Genomic DNA, 12,891 nt, shown 5'->3' on the forward strand with positions numbered 1-12,891 from the left:
GGGCCGGCGTTTCCGGCGGGCGCACCGGAAGCTGGCGCCGTTGGGATCGCGCCTGCGCTGTGCGGTGCCGCGGGTTGTGGTGGTCCTGGGTCCGGGATTTCGTCGTCGAAGTGGTCCCGCCGGCTCGGTGAGCGCAGAGGCGACGGGGCCTGGGAGCCCGCCCGACAGCATGCCCGAGATCAGGGTCACTCCCCTGGGTGAGTGAGGCGCGCTCGGCCGGCCTCGCGGTCGCGGGGCCGGGCGGTGGTGTGGGGACGAGCCGCGGGGGCGCAGAGGGCCGGCCAGGTTCCCAGAGGCCACAGCTGTCGTCCTCGGAGGCCTCGGGCCGGCTCCCGCTCCCGGCTCAGGCCCTGTGTGGAGAAGCTCGGAGGAGCACCGGAGGGACGGTTTTGGGGTCGGGTCCCGGCCCGCTGCGTCCCCAGCTTTCTTCACGGTGAAAAGCAGGCCTGAGCAGACTGTCTCTGCACCTTCTCCTGGGGCCTGCCCTCCGGACGCCGTCACCGTAGAGGCACAGGGTCTCCATCGTCGCTGCGCCAGCTTTTGTCCACATGGACTGATGCTTTAGGTCGCCTTTCCTCCCTGCCTCTGCTTCCTTCCGCCTCCTCCATCGTCTCGCACCCGTTACCTGCAGCTTCCCGTTTACCCAATACAGCCATTCACTCTCAGTTCAGCCCTTGTCTTACATGATCCCTGCGACGCTAAAAAGAAAAAAAAAAAAAAAAAAGCTTTGAATTTTGTAAAAGATATAAACGGACACTTTTAAAAGCCCAGACAGTGCAGAACACTGTGAAGGATGAAAGATCACTGGGAATCCAGAGTCCCAGAAACAACTGGGTTATCATTTTGGTGGCCAACCCTCTAGGTGTCTCTGGGCATCCTTCCAGCACTCCTGCTCTGCTGTTCCAGAACCTGCCTCCTACACTGGGCTGTGTGTGGGGAGCATTTTCCTGCACAGATGTTCCACGCAGCTGCATATCCTTTCTCATGGTGGAGCTCTTCCCCAAAACAGCCCACCCAGTCCTTTGTGTGGACCCTGAGCTGTTGACAGTCACGATGAAGGCCCCTGCCCCTCGCCTGTCAGGTCAGAGTACACATCTCTTTGCTGCCATACAGGTCACTCCTACAGACTCTGGCAGCTGTTGGCGCAGGGTCCCCTCTGGCTGCTGTGACCCACACTCTTCCCTGCCTTTGGCTCCCTTCCAGGGGCCTCTGCGGGGTCCTCCTTCCAGCCTGCCCCTTCACGATTTGTCCCCTGTTCTCCTTGAACAGTTCTTTCTACTGCTTTTGTTACCCCAGATATGCACCTGGATGTGCTCCCAAGGCCGTAGCACCGTCAAAGCAGAACTATTTCTCTTGTTTTCCTTTGCCGGTTTGTACCTCATGGGCTCTCTGGTCAGATATGGAGAGTCCCAAAGGCTGTCCTATCACACAGCCTTTGCACAGCTGCCCCCCCCCCCCCCATCCTGGCTGTCCCTCTCCACACTACTCAGAAGTCATTTTGTGGAGGACTTACCTGGTATGGTTCTGGAAGTTTTTGGGTTCCCTTCTCTGCCTTAATCTTCTCCATGACACACTCAGTGCGTCTTATCTATGTGGTTATCGTCTGCTTGCCCTAGAACATGAGCTTCTGCGGACATGGCGTCTCTTTTATTTTCTCCGGAGTCCTGCCTCTTTTTGTGTGCCATCGACTGTTCCCCATCTTCCTGCCCAGTTCAGGCCTCAATCCTTGCTCCTCGGGATTGTTGTGGGTCCTGGTGGGAGCGGGTGGCCAGTGTCTCAGAGCTGAGCTCTGGAGTCCGGAAACCGTCCCTGGCCCTGTGCTTAGGAGCCATGTGCCTGTGAACTGATCCTATGACTTCTGTGATTTCACGTCCTCTGTAAAGAGAGGCAGCCCTCCCCTTTCCCCTGTCACAAATGTTTGGAGGGCCTCTGGGCACAGCTTTAGGGCTGAAGATGTAGCAGTGGGCAGACAGCTGAGACACTGCCATCGTCCTGCTGGGTCAGGAGCAGGCCTTTGAGAGACCTTCAGGCCAAGGCCTGTGGCAGAGCTCTTGGCTAGGATCGCCTACTGTTGTCATGGGTGACTGAAGCTTCTCAAGGACCAGCCAGGGTCCTGCTCTGAGCCATGGCCTGGTCACCCTCGTGTGTGTGGTGTTAACGGAAGGTTCGCGTGGCTGGTAGAGGGAGGCTTGTAGGATCAGGATAGAAAGCAGGTCATTTGGTGACATCATGCAAGGGTATGTCCCTTTCTTCCTGGGCCTCCAGACCCCAGAGGAGATGACACATGGCCAGAAGAGATTGCTGGGATGTGTCCTGCTGGGGCTGGAGCAGCTGGTAGGACTTGAAGTCAAGAACATGGATAGGACTCAGGTTAAGTCTGGACTGGGGATGTCTTGATGGGGTGCAGTGATGGGGCATCTGCACTGAGGCCACTGTAGCTGGTCATTGCTGGACAGCTGGGGCCCTGTCTCCCCATGGCTGGACTAAAGCTACTGCACAGTGTCGCTCTGCAGTGGCACCACCCGGAGGCGCTTGATGCCTTCTGGGAGGGTCCCCACAGCTCAGATGTCACCCCAGTTGAGGTTTCACGAGGGGTGGCGAGGCCTCGTGGAGCATCACCTTGCCCCTATTAAGTGCCAGGACCACAGTCCAACACCTGTTGCACATCCCCTGGCCTTTGACGGTTGAGGCCAGCGGCAGCAGGTAGGCTGCTCCCTCGAGAGGTGAGGGGCGTTTTCTGTCTGACCTAGGTGGTAGTGGCAGGGCCTGAGGCTCGGAGGTGCGGTAGGGGAGGGCACATGGGCTGGAACCCGCTTGGCCCTTTGTCCCTTCCCTGCACATCTCCCTGGCCTGTGTGTGGAGGTGACAGCGCTTCTTGCCTCACCCTTTGTCCACACGGCAGCCGTGGGGATCTAGTTTCCCCAACCCGCTGAGGGTTCTGCAGGGCCAGGGACCCAGAGCACCCACTGGAGGCCTGAGGCAGGCGGCTGGGGCCATCACTTGCAGCAGCAGGGAAACAGACATGGGGGAAGTGGGAAGGGGGTGGCAGCACCTCATCCCACCTTCCCGTTCAGGAGCTGGCCAGGATGTGGGCCGAAGCTGCATCCTGGTCTCCATCGGGGGCAAGAATGTCATGCTGGACTGCGGAATGCACATGGGCTTCAATGACGACGTGAGTCCTGAGGGAAGGTGGAGGTCCCTGGAGGGACCTCACGCTGCCTGTTCCTTGTTGCTGTTCTCAGTAGGATCCCAGGCTTTAGAGCCTCAGGCTCTGACCCATAGAGTAGGGACAGTTTGGGCAAGTGGGCAGTGGTAGGAGGCAGGTGGGTCTGGGGTCACTGCCTTCCCTGGCAGCCCTGGGCCCCACCACTTGACGGATGGGGTACCCTGCGTGGAAGCGTTGATCTGTACCAGAGCAGGGGCTCGCGGGCTCCTGCAGGGTCATGTGGGGCAGCTCGGTGCTTCCCAGGCAGGGCTTCTGGCTTGGTTACTGGTTCTGTCGGTGTGACCCCTCCCTGGGTTTTCAGAGGCTGTGAACAGTCTATGGTCCTGGTGTGGCCTGCCAGGGTGGGGGTATTAGTGCCCAGGCTCAGCCTGTGCCTTTATTCCCCACTCCTGGGAGTCACTCCCTGGAGTGCTGGCTGCCCGCCACTCCCATCACCTGCAGACCCAGGGCAGCTGCGTTCTGACCCTTTTTCTTGGCTTCTCAGAGGCGCTTCCCTGATTTCTCCTACATCACCCGCAATGGCCGGCTGACCGACTTCCTGGACTGTGTGATCATCAGGTGAGCGCCCATTGGCTGCTGGTCATAGTGTGATGTCGGCTCACATCTAACCCCACTTCGGGGGCCCTAGTGGGCCCAGGAGAGCCCCCCGGGGCCCGTGGAGGCTGCAGGCTGTGGGGTGTTGCGGGCCCAGGTTCTGTTCCGGGTTGCCTATGTGACTCACCCCCAGGGCTGGCCCTCTCCACCTCTGGACGGTGGTCCTGGAGGCTGTGTCTGCGTGAGCTTATAGGTGTTCATGGTTGCCCCTTGACAAGCTTTGATCAGCCCTGTGGAGGCGAGGGGCGCTCTGTGCTGTGGGTGCCTATTGGCTCTGCCCCTGAGTGTCATGGATGAGAGCCCCAGGTGCCCCAAGAAGATGAGGTTGTGTTAGGGCAATAGGCCCGTGGCAGGGAGGCCACTGCCCCCAATGCAAAGATGGCACATTTCACCTTGAACCCCTGGGCTGCTTCTCAGACTTCCTCACTCAGCCTCTCAACAGCATTTGGCAGCGGTGACTGCACCCTCCCTGCTCGTCCTCAGTCCTCAGACCTTCCCATACATCCTCATCCACCCTGCCCCTGACCTCTAGTCTCATGGTCCGGCTCTTCTCTGGTGACGGTTGAACTCCCCAGCCTGGCTGAATGGAGCTCCTGCTTTCCTCCTCTTCCTCACACTCCACCCAGACAGCCCACAGTTTGTGGGTCCAGCCCTTTTCCTGACCTTCAACTTTGCCATGTGGCCAGATGACCAGAGCGGCCTCCTGCTGGTCTTCTCCCCGCACCTTGCAAGCCAGGGACCTGGTGGCCCAAGGCGGCCTCGTCCTCAGCTGCTTGTGAGGCTCCTGTGGACTCAGTCCCTTCTTGGACATGGGCTTGATGCAGCAGTTTGCTCCGTTTGTGGACCCACAGCACTCTGTTCCCTCTGCCCCAGTGCCTTCCTGGCCTGGCTCACGTGCCATGGGGTCTTTCCATCCATCTGCTGGAGAGGGCAGCTCTCCTGATGCCCTGTCCCCTTCTCAGCTACTTTCTATTTGACCGTAGAAAACGTACACCTCTGATGCAAGCATTACCTCTTTAACGCTCGCTGCTTTACTAGACACTCAGGTTGTAGGTTCCAGGAAGGTAGCAGTTTTCATCTGTTTTGCTGCCTCGTCACTCTGCAGCACTTAGGGTGGCGTCTGACACACGGTGGGGCCCTGGTGTGGAGGGGCTGTGGGGCGGGCTTGCTCGGGGAGCAGTGGCCCTGGGCTGATCTGTGTTGCACCCTCAGCCACTTCCACCTGGACCACTGTGGGGCACTCCCCTACTTCAGCGAGATGGTGGGCTACGACGGGCCCATCTACATGACCCACCCCACCCAGGCCATCTGCCCCATCCTGCTGGAGGACTACCGCAAGATTGCTGTGGACAAGAAGGGCGAGGCCAACTTCTTTACCTCCCAGATGATCAAAGACTGTATGAAAAAGGTGGTAGCTGTCCACCTCCACCAGACGGTCCAGGTCAGGGTCCTAACAGACCCCATCCCACTCTCTGTCTGATACTGCGGGGCCACTAGGAGGCAGCAGTGGGCAAGCATGTAGGGACCCAGCCCAGATTCAGGGTGGGAGGGGGGCGCTAGAGTGCCCATCAAGTGCACAGAGCTTCTGCTGCTCAGCCAGCCGTGCGTCTGAACACATGTAAGAAGGTGGAGACCGGACAGTGAGACGGGCAAGCCCTGGAGGGCACCCAGTACTAGCTGTGGAGTTTGGGCTTTGTCTCGGTAAGTGTCATATGTGGGTCGCGGAGGAAGGTTAAGGTTTTAAGCAGGCAAATGCAATCAAATTGGGTAAAACTTAGCACAAGGATTGTAGATTTGTCTGTTTCTCCTTAGAGTCAGTGGGTTTCGCTTGTTATTGGATGCCTATATATTTTGGGTTGTTTCATCCTTCTGGCTGAACGTCTTGTCAATACAAGTATGTGTATTTATCTTTAATAACGCTTCTTACCTTAAAGTCTGTGTTTCTGGTAACATTACACCATCCCTGCCTTTCCCACCTTTGGTTACTGTTTGCATGGCATGGCTTTTTCCATTGCTTTATTTTCAACTTTACTACAACACGTTTCAGATGTTTTTTTAATTTGTTTTTATTTTTTAAGTTTATTTATTTTGAGAAAGAGAAAGACAGTGTGCATGTGTGTGGGGGGAGGGGCAGAGAGAGAGAGAGAATCCCAAGCAGGCTGTGTGCTGGCAGCATAGAGCCCAATGTCATGAACTGTGAGATCATGACCTGAGCCGAAATCAAGGGCCAGACACTTAACCGACTGCGCCATGCAGGCGCCCCTGCATCATGTTTTAAATGTAGCTCTTTTAAGTGGCATGTAATTTGTTTTTGTTTTTGTTTGTGTATGGAAATTTCCTACTGTCATGTGTTCACCATTGAATTTAGGATCTTGGTCTTTCCATTTTGCCTTTGTATAAGGCCAAAGGAGAGACATTGGCTACTTTGACAAAACCTTCAAGCGAACTCCAGGAGTGTCACCAACAGCATGACCTTTGTGACCAAATCCAGCAACCGGAACTTCATAATTTTCCTCAATAAAATTCAAACAGCCATCATTGGGTACAAAGGCTGAGATTTCTTTTGTCGTTCTTGATCAGCTGGACCCTGATACACTTCCTGATGGCAGAATTTGGCTGTCTGGTTTCAACCCCTACTTTTTCCGGCACATTCCCTGTGCATGGGAAGCGCCTCCACAAGGGTTGGCCTTCAGGCCCCACGGGCCTCCTTGTCCTGTTGGCTTTGCTGCTTCTAATCTTGTCTGTGGCTGGGGACCATCCTGGCAGTGTGAGGACTGACACTAGCCTGTCCTGCCGGCACCATGGGCCTGAGCAAAAGAGCTGTTGGTTTCTTTTTCTTTCTTTCTTTCTTCCTTTTTTTTTTTTTTTTTTCTTTTTAAAAAATCTAGCTTGATAACCTGTCCAGATGGAGCGTTTGGACTCCACATTTAATAACTTTGAGCTTAGCTCTACCTTCTTACCATTTGCTTCCTATTTGACTTGTCTGTTCTATGTTTCTTCTTTCCATTATTGCCTTTTTCGGATTAATTTTTTAAAATTTCTGCTTCTCTTTTATTTGGTTAGTAACTTCACGCTCTTCTCATTCTTGTAGTGGTAGAGGCTACAAAACGCATTTGTGACGACGCTCTAAGGTACTTGGAGCTTTCGCCTCTATGTATTGGAAAGCTCTTAGAACGTCGTAAATCTGCTTGTCCCTTCCCTGACTTAGGCTGTCGTTCGCCTTGACTTTGATTTGCTCGGTACACGGGAAACTCAGCAGGACTTCTTGACTAATTCCGACAAAGTCTTCTCTGTGTTTACCCTCTCTACTTCTTGTGTTGTTCACTTTCTAATTTGTCTTCCTGCTAGAGAACACCAGTGTGGATCGGTGGGTGATGCATTCTATTTATTTATTCTTATTTTTGTTTTTATTTAAAAAAATTTTTTAGAGGTCGCGGGGGAGAGAGAGAAAGAGAGAGAAAGAAAGAGAAAGAGAAAGAATCTTAAGCAGGCTTCATGCTCAGCGCAGAGCCCAACATGGGGCTCAGTCCCACGACCTGGGATCATGACCTGAGCCGAAATCAAGAGTTGGATGCTCAACTAACTGAGCCCCCAGGCGCCCCCACGAATCTCTTTTATTTGTTTGCAGATGGGTCTGCTTCACCCTCATTCCTGAAGGACTTTTTTCATTACGTGTGGAATTCTAGTTTGGCTGTCATTTTTTTCTTGGTACTTTGGATGTGTCTTTCTATTCACTGTTTGGAAGAGCATCTTTAATCTTAGACTGCTTGTAGGGTTGTGTTCTTCTCTTTGGATTTTGGGGGGTGGATTTTTGGATGCTACGATGGGCCTGAATGTTGTTCTGTTCTCATTGAATCTGCCCAGGTGTGAAGCCTCTTGGATCTGTGACCTGATGTCTTTCATCAGGTTCTTCCAGTGTTACTCCTGCCTGTTGCTCTCCTCCAGCCCAGGGCTCCAGATGGCAGAATGTTAGGCCTCTCACTTCAGACCTTCCCTGACGCTTTTGTCTTTCTGTGCTTCGTGCTAGATAGTCTTTCCTATATATTTTAGCGCATTAGTACTCTGATTATATGCAATGTGCTGTTAAATTCATATATTGAATTCTTTGAGTTATTATGATTTTTGGTTTAGATTTCCACTTTTTAAAATGATTTCTAGGGGTGCCTGGGTGGCTCAGTTGTTTGAGCATCTGACTTCAGCTCAGGTCATGATCTCATGGTCTGTGGGTTCAAGCCCCTTGTTGGGCTCTCTGCTGAAGCATGGAGCCTGCTTCAGATCCTCTGTCCCTCTCTCTCTTTGCCCCTCCCCTGCTTGTTCTCCCTTCAAAAATAAACCTTAAAAAAAAAAAAGATTTCTAGTTTTTTGGTCAACATCCTGGGTCCTTTTTATGTCTCTCAATGTATTAGTCACAGCCCTCTTAAAGTCCATGTCTGAAAACTCTAGGAGCTCTGAGTCTGCTTCTCTAGACTGTTGTTTTGCTTTCTGTGGTGGTGTCTCGTCTTTTATGTCTGGTTGCTCTTGGTTGAAAACTGGACGTTGTGTGTGAGAAACAGGAAATGATGAAACGTGATGAGAACCATGTTCCCTTCTGCCCTCTGCCTCCCCAGTGTCCACCTCCCTGGCCCCTTTGCCATCGTCTTCAACCCAGCATAGCCTGCAGACCTGAGTTGAGGCCTCTTCTCTGTAGGTGGATGATGAGCTCGAAATCAAGGCCTACTATGCAGGCCACGTGCTGGGGGCAGCCATGTTCCAGATTAAAGTGGGCTCAGAGTCTGTGGTCTACACGGTCAGTGGAAGCACCTGGGGGCACTGGAGGGACTGCCTGGCCGGGGAGAGGAGGCACCTGCCTTATTGCCACATTCTTTGCCAGGGTGATTATAATATGACCCCGGACCGGCATTTGGGGTGAGTAGGCTATGTGTTTGTTTCTTCCTGTGTGGACCCCCCTAGGAGTGCAGTGATGCACAGGGGTGTGCTGGGTGCCTTCAGTGTCCACCATGTGTCCTCTGTGCGTGGCAGAGTCTCTTCCTCCTGCTTGTCAGAGCGTCAAGGGAGGCTATGGCTGGGGTCCGTTTTGTTGCTCCTAAGCCTTGAAGCCTAGCCTTGCAGCCATGTGGATTGTCTACCTTGGCCCACGCCCGCCTCTGTCATAGAGCTGCCTGGATTGACAAATGCCGCCCCAACCTGCTCATCACAGAATCTACATATGCCACGACCATCCGGGACTCCAAGCGCTGCCGGGAGCGAGACTTCCTGAAGAAGGTCCACGAGGCTGTGGAGCGTGGCGGGAAGGTAGCTGGTGCAGGCGGGGCTCTGGGCCTTGTGCCCACCCGACCATGCTACATGGTCCTTCGCCACCTCCGGCATGTCAGGGGACGGGTGCCATGTGTTCTGGGTGTGTAGGGAGGAATGTGTTCTCAGCATTAGGAAGAAAAACTTCCCTGAAGACCACGGGGGTTCTTATTCATCCCTTATCTCAGATCCCAGCCCAGGGCTGGCCAGAGCATCCACCGCAGTCAGTTTTCGATGTATTGTGGCTGGGAGCAGGACTTGAGGGCAGAGCGTGGGGCCTTACCTGTGGCCTGCAAAGGGCCTCTGACTCTCGGGGATACCTGGCCATGCCCTCTCAGTGGACGCAGGCCCTGGCCATCAGAGCTGCCAGCAGGGCCAGTGTTTATAGTAGCCGCTTCCTGAGAAGGCAGCCACAGGGAACCACCTCCTGCCCACTGTGATCAGAGGTGGCTTTAACTTGGGTGGGCAGCATGGCCAGGGGTTCCTGCCTGAGCCAGCCTTGCCCTTCCCCTGCAGGTGCTGATCCCTGTGTTTGCACTGGGCCGCGCTCAGGAGCTCTGCATCCTGCTGGAGACCTTCTGGTAGGTGGTAGCCAGTCGGTTTCTGGGAGCCCTGGCTTGAGTGGGTGCCAGCGGCATGTCCATGTCCAGCTCTAGGCAGAGTATAGTTAGGGTACGTGACATCTGTTGGGGCGCCTGCCTGTACCGGGCCCCCCAGTCACGTGCCTACGTCCCCTCTGTGGGACCTGGATGTGTAGGAGGGAGCGGGCAGGGGGTGATTCCTTCACGGATGCAGCCTGGGCTGGGGTGTGAGGGGGACGCGGGCTGGCCCTGCCCCGGCAGCTCCTCCACCGTGGCCCTGGCGCGGTCCGCAGGGAGCGCATGAACCTGAAGGCCCCCATCTACTTTTCCACGGGCCTCACGGAGAAGGCCAACCACTACTACAAGCTCTTCATAACCTGGACCAACCAGAAGATCCGGAAGACCTTTGTCCAGAGGAACATGTTTGAGTTTAAGCACATCAAGGCTTTCGACCGAGCATTTGCTGACAACCCGGGTCCGATGGTGAGGCCCTGGCCAGGAGGGGGTGGGGATGGCTGTCCTGTGCCCGTGGTAGCCAAGTTGGGCCGAGGCAGCCAGCGTTGGCTGTCTACATGTGTGCACCTTCTCCGTGTCTGGGACGTGTGAGTGGTCCCTGCCTGCAGGTCTCCCTCAGGGAGTGGGGTGCACTGTGCTGAGGGAAAGATGGTGGGGTGGTCAGAAGATGGGGCCGGTGGTGGGGGCAGGGTCAAAAGACTCTGAGGGCAGAGGAGGGGCTAGACTCGTGGCCAGTGCTGGTTCTTTGGCAGGTGGGTGTCCACTGCCCTGACTGTCCCCTGCCTGCCCTGCAGGTTGTTTTTGCCACACCAGGCATGCTGCATGCCGGCCAGTCCCTGCAGATCTTCCGGAAGTGGGCAGGGAATGAGAAGAACATGGTGAGGGATCTGGGCTCCAGGTGTAGCTCCCAGGAGGGCCTATGAGGTTGGGCAGAGGTGGGGGAGCAGAGGCTCCGCCCGGCTCAGATCCCAGCCCAGGGCTGGCCAGAGCATCCACCGCAGTCAGTTTTCGATGTATTGTGGCTGGGAGCAGGACTTGAGGGCAGAGCGTGGGGCCTTACCTGTGGCCTGCAAAGGGCCTCTGACTCTCGGGGATACCTGGCCATGCCCTCTCAGTGGACGCAGGCCCTGGCCATCAGAGCTGCCAGGACACTGCTGTTGTCAGGACGGGGCTCGGTATCCCAGGGCCCTGTGTCTGACCCGGGCAGCTCCCACCCTTGCTGTGTGTCGGCCCCTCTGCATCGGGCAGTAAAGCCTTCTGGCTTCCCTAGCTGACGTGCTACTCAGGCCTGGGATGGGGAACTGCTGGCAAGGGGAAGGGGCCATCAAAGGTTCGGGTTTAGACAGGCAGCAGGGGTGGGGTGGAGAGACAGAGAGAAAGCCCGAGGCAGGAATGGGGGGGGGGGGTGTCCTCTGCAGGGTGGCCGCCGGCTCCACGCCTCACTGCCCCACAGGTCATCATGCCTGGCTACTGCGTGCAGGGAACCGTGGGCCACAAGATCCTCAGTGGGCAGCGCAAGCTGGAGATGGAGGGGCGGCAGGTGGTGAGTCCCCACTTCCTGATCGCTCCACGGGCCCCACCTTGGCTCGCTCGGGAGCCCTCTGAGCCTTTGCTTGTGGTAAGGGCCTGTGTGCACTGTGATTCTGCAGCTGGAGGTCAAGATGCAGGTGGAGTACATGTCCTTCAGTGCCCATGCCGATGCCAAGGGTATCATGCAGCTGGTGGGCCAGGCGGAGCCCGAGAGCGTGCTGCTGGTGCACGGGGAGGCCAAGAAGATGGAGTTCCTGAAGCAGAAGATTGAGCAGGAGTTCCGTAGGTTGGGGTGGGGGGTGGGGGGGCGCGGGCTGCCACGGGATGTGGGGGGGGGTGTGGGGAGGGCTTGGGGGGGCACGGGGGGGTGTGGGCTGCCACGGGATGTGGGAGGAATGGGGGGGCGCGGGCTGCCCATGGGGTCAGCATGGGCAGAGCCAGCTGATCCCGACAGGCTTTCTGCCCCTCCCCCTCCGGCCCAGGGGTCAGCTGCTACATGCCAGCCAATGGTGAGACGGTGACACTGCCCACAAGCCCCAGCATCCCTGTAGGCATCTCGCTGGGGCTGCTGAAGCGGGAGATGGCACAGGGTACGCAGGGCAGGGCAGGGTAGGGCAGGGCAGGGCAGGGCAGGGGAGCGGCTCAGCGGGTGGACCCGATGGCAGCTCCAGTCCTCGCCCCTTTCTCCACAGGGCTTCTCCCTGATGCCAAAAAGCCCCGGCTCCTGCATGGCACTCTGATCATGAAAGACAGTGTGAGTGCGCGTGGGCGGGGGCACGGCGGGGGCGGGCGCTCCATGCCCCCTGACCTGCCCCTGTCCCGCAGAACTTCCGGCTAGTGTCCTCAGAGCAGGCCCTCAAGGAGCTGGGTCTCGCCGAGCACCAGCTGCGCTTCACCTGCCGTGTCCATCTGCACGACCCTCGCAAGGAGCAGGAGACAGCCATGCGGGTCTACAGCCACCTGAAGAGGTAGGTACCCAACCCTTTCCGGCCCTGGGGCGGGTAAGAAGAGGGGTACGAGGCAGGTCTCACAGTGCTTCCCCACAGCGTCCTCAAGGAGCACTGCGTGCAGCACCTTCCCGACGGGTCCGTGACCGTGGAGTCCATCCTTATCCAAGCCGCGGCCCACTCCGAGGACCCAGGCACCAAGGTGCTGTTGGTCTCTTGGACCTACCAGGTGAGTGGCCTCCAGGGCCCGGTACCCGGCAGGTCAGGATAGGCGGGGTTACCCCATCACCTTGCTCTGCCCAGGTATGGTGGTCAGGGAAGGTGAGATGACTGCCCCCTCTTGCATCTGGCTACAGGATGAAGAGCTGGGAAGTCACCTCACGTCACTGCTCAAGAAGGGCCTACCCCAGGCCGCCAGCTGATCACCAGCCAGAGGGCCCTAGGCTTCCCTCTAGAGCCATGTCTGTGCCTCAGGTCTTCCCTGTGTCCCTGGATGTGGAGCCCACGGCTGGTCACAGCACTTGTCTGTGAGGACACAACCAGCGTTATGTGCCTACGTGATTGGCCAGTTCTGGCTGAGGAAAGAAATAGGCCTGGGGACTTCATCACCCTTTATTTCTATTCCTGAGCCCCCAAGAGATGGGTGGTTGCTCCTGAGGTATTTTGTCCAGTAAAAACAGAACCAAAGACCACATGGGTGTTCCCT

At 56.6% G+C, this 12,891-nt stretch overlaps 1 protein-coding gene and 1 pseudogene across 3 annotated transcripts; one reads left to right on the top strand and one right to left on the bottom strand.

Moving 5' to 3' along the window:
* The first annotated feature begins 26 nt into the window (after nucleotides 1–26).
* INTS11 (integrator complex subunit 11) lies at nucleotides 27–12,877 on the top strand. Of its 3 annotated transcripts, none has more exons than XM_049618310.1 (17): nucleotides 27–197; nucleotides 3,075–3,172; nucleotides 3,711–3,784; nucleotides 5,033–5,261; nucleotides 8,508–8,606; nucleotides 8,691–8,725; nucleotides 8,974–9,112; nucleotides 9,629–9,693; nucleotides 9,987–10,176; nucleotides 10,503–10,586; nucleotides 11,162–11,251; nucleotides 11,358–11,520; nucleotides 11,721–11,828; nucleotides 11,931–11,992; nucleotides 12,064–12,206; nucleotides 12,285–12,414; nucleotides 12,542–12,877. In XM_049618310.1, the coding sequence occupies exons 1-17, from the start codon at nucleotides 170–172 to the stop codon at nucleotides 12,605–12,607; spliced, it is 1,803 nt and encodes a 600-aa protein (XP_049474267.1). In that variant the 5' UTR covers nucleotides 27–169; the 3' UTR covers nucleotides 12,608–12,877. The 3 variants fall into 3 exon arrangements, with proteins under 3 accessions (XP_049474267.1, XP_049474268.1, XP_049474269.1); XM_049618311.1 differs by having other exon boundaries at nucleotides 8,974–9,082; XM_049618312.1 differs by lacking the exon at nucleotides 11,721–11,828.
* On the bottom strand, nucleotides 6,185–6,623 carry LOC125913326 (40S ribosomal protein S23-like; annotated as a pseudogene).
* Nucleotides 12,878–12,891: the final 14 nt, after the last annotated feature.

The sequence above is a fragment of the Panthera uncia genome (assembly GCF_023721935.1).
Source record: "Panthera uncia isolate 11264 chromosome C1 unlocalized genomic scaffold, Puncia_PCG_1.0 HiC_scaffold_4, whole genome shotgun sequence".
NCBI lineage: Eukaryota > Metazoa > Chordata > Mammalia > Carnivora > Felidae > Panthera > Panthera uncia.

What these genes read in the sequence shown, in the direction of transcription:
- INTS11 (XM_049618310.1), top strand. Translation starts at nt 170, where the DNA reads ATGCCCGAGATCAGGGTCACTCCCCTGG. An exon ending in CTGTGGAGCGTGGCGGGAAG is followed by an intron (nt 9,113 to 9,628) that starts GTAGCTGGTGCA and finishes CTTCCCCTGCAG; the next exon opens with GTGCTGATCCCTGTGTTTGC. An exon ending in GAAGCGGGAGATGGCACAGG is followed by an intron (nt 11,829 to 11,930) that starts GTACGCAGGGCA and finishes CTTTCTCCACAG; the next exon opens with GGCTTCTCCCTGATGCCAAA.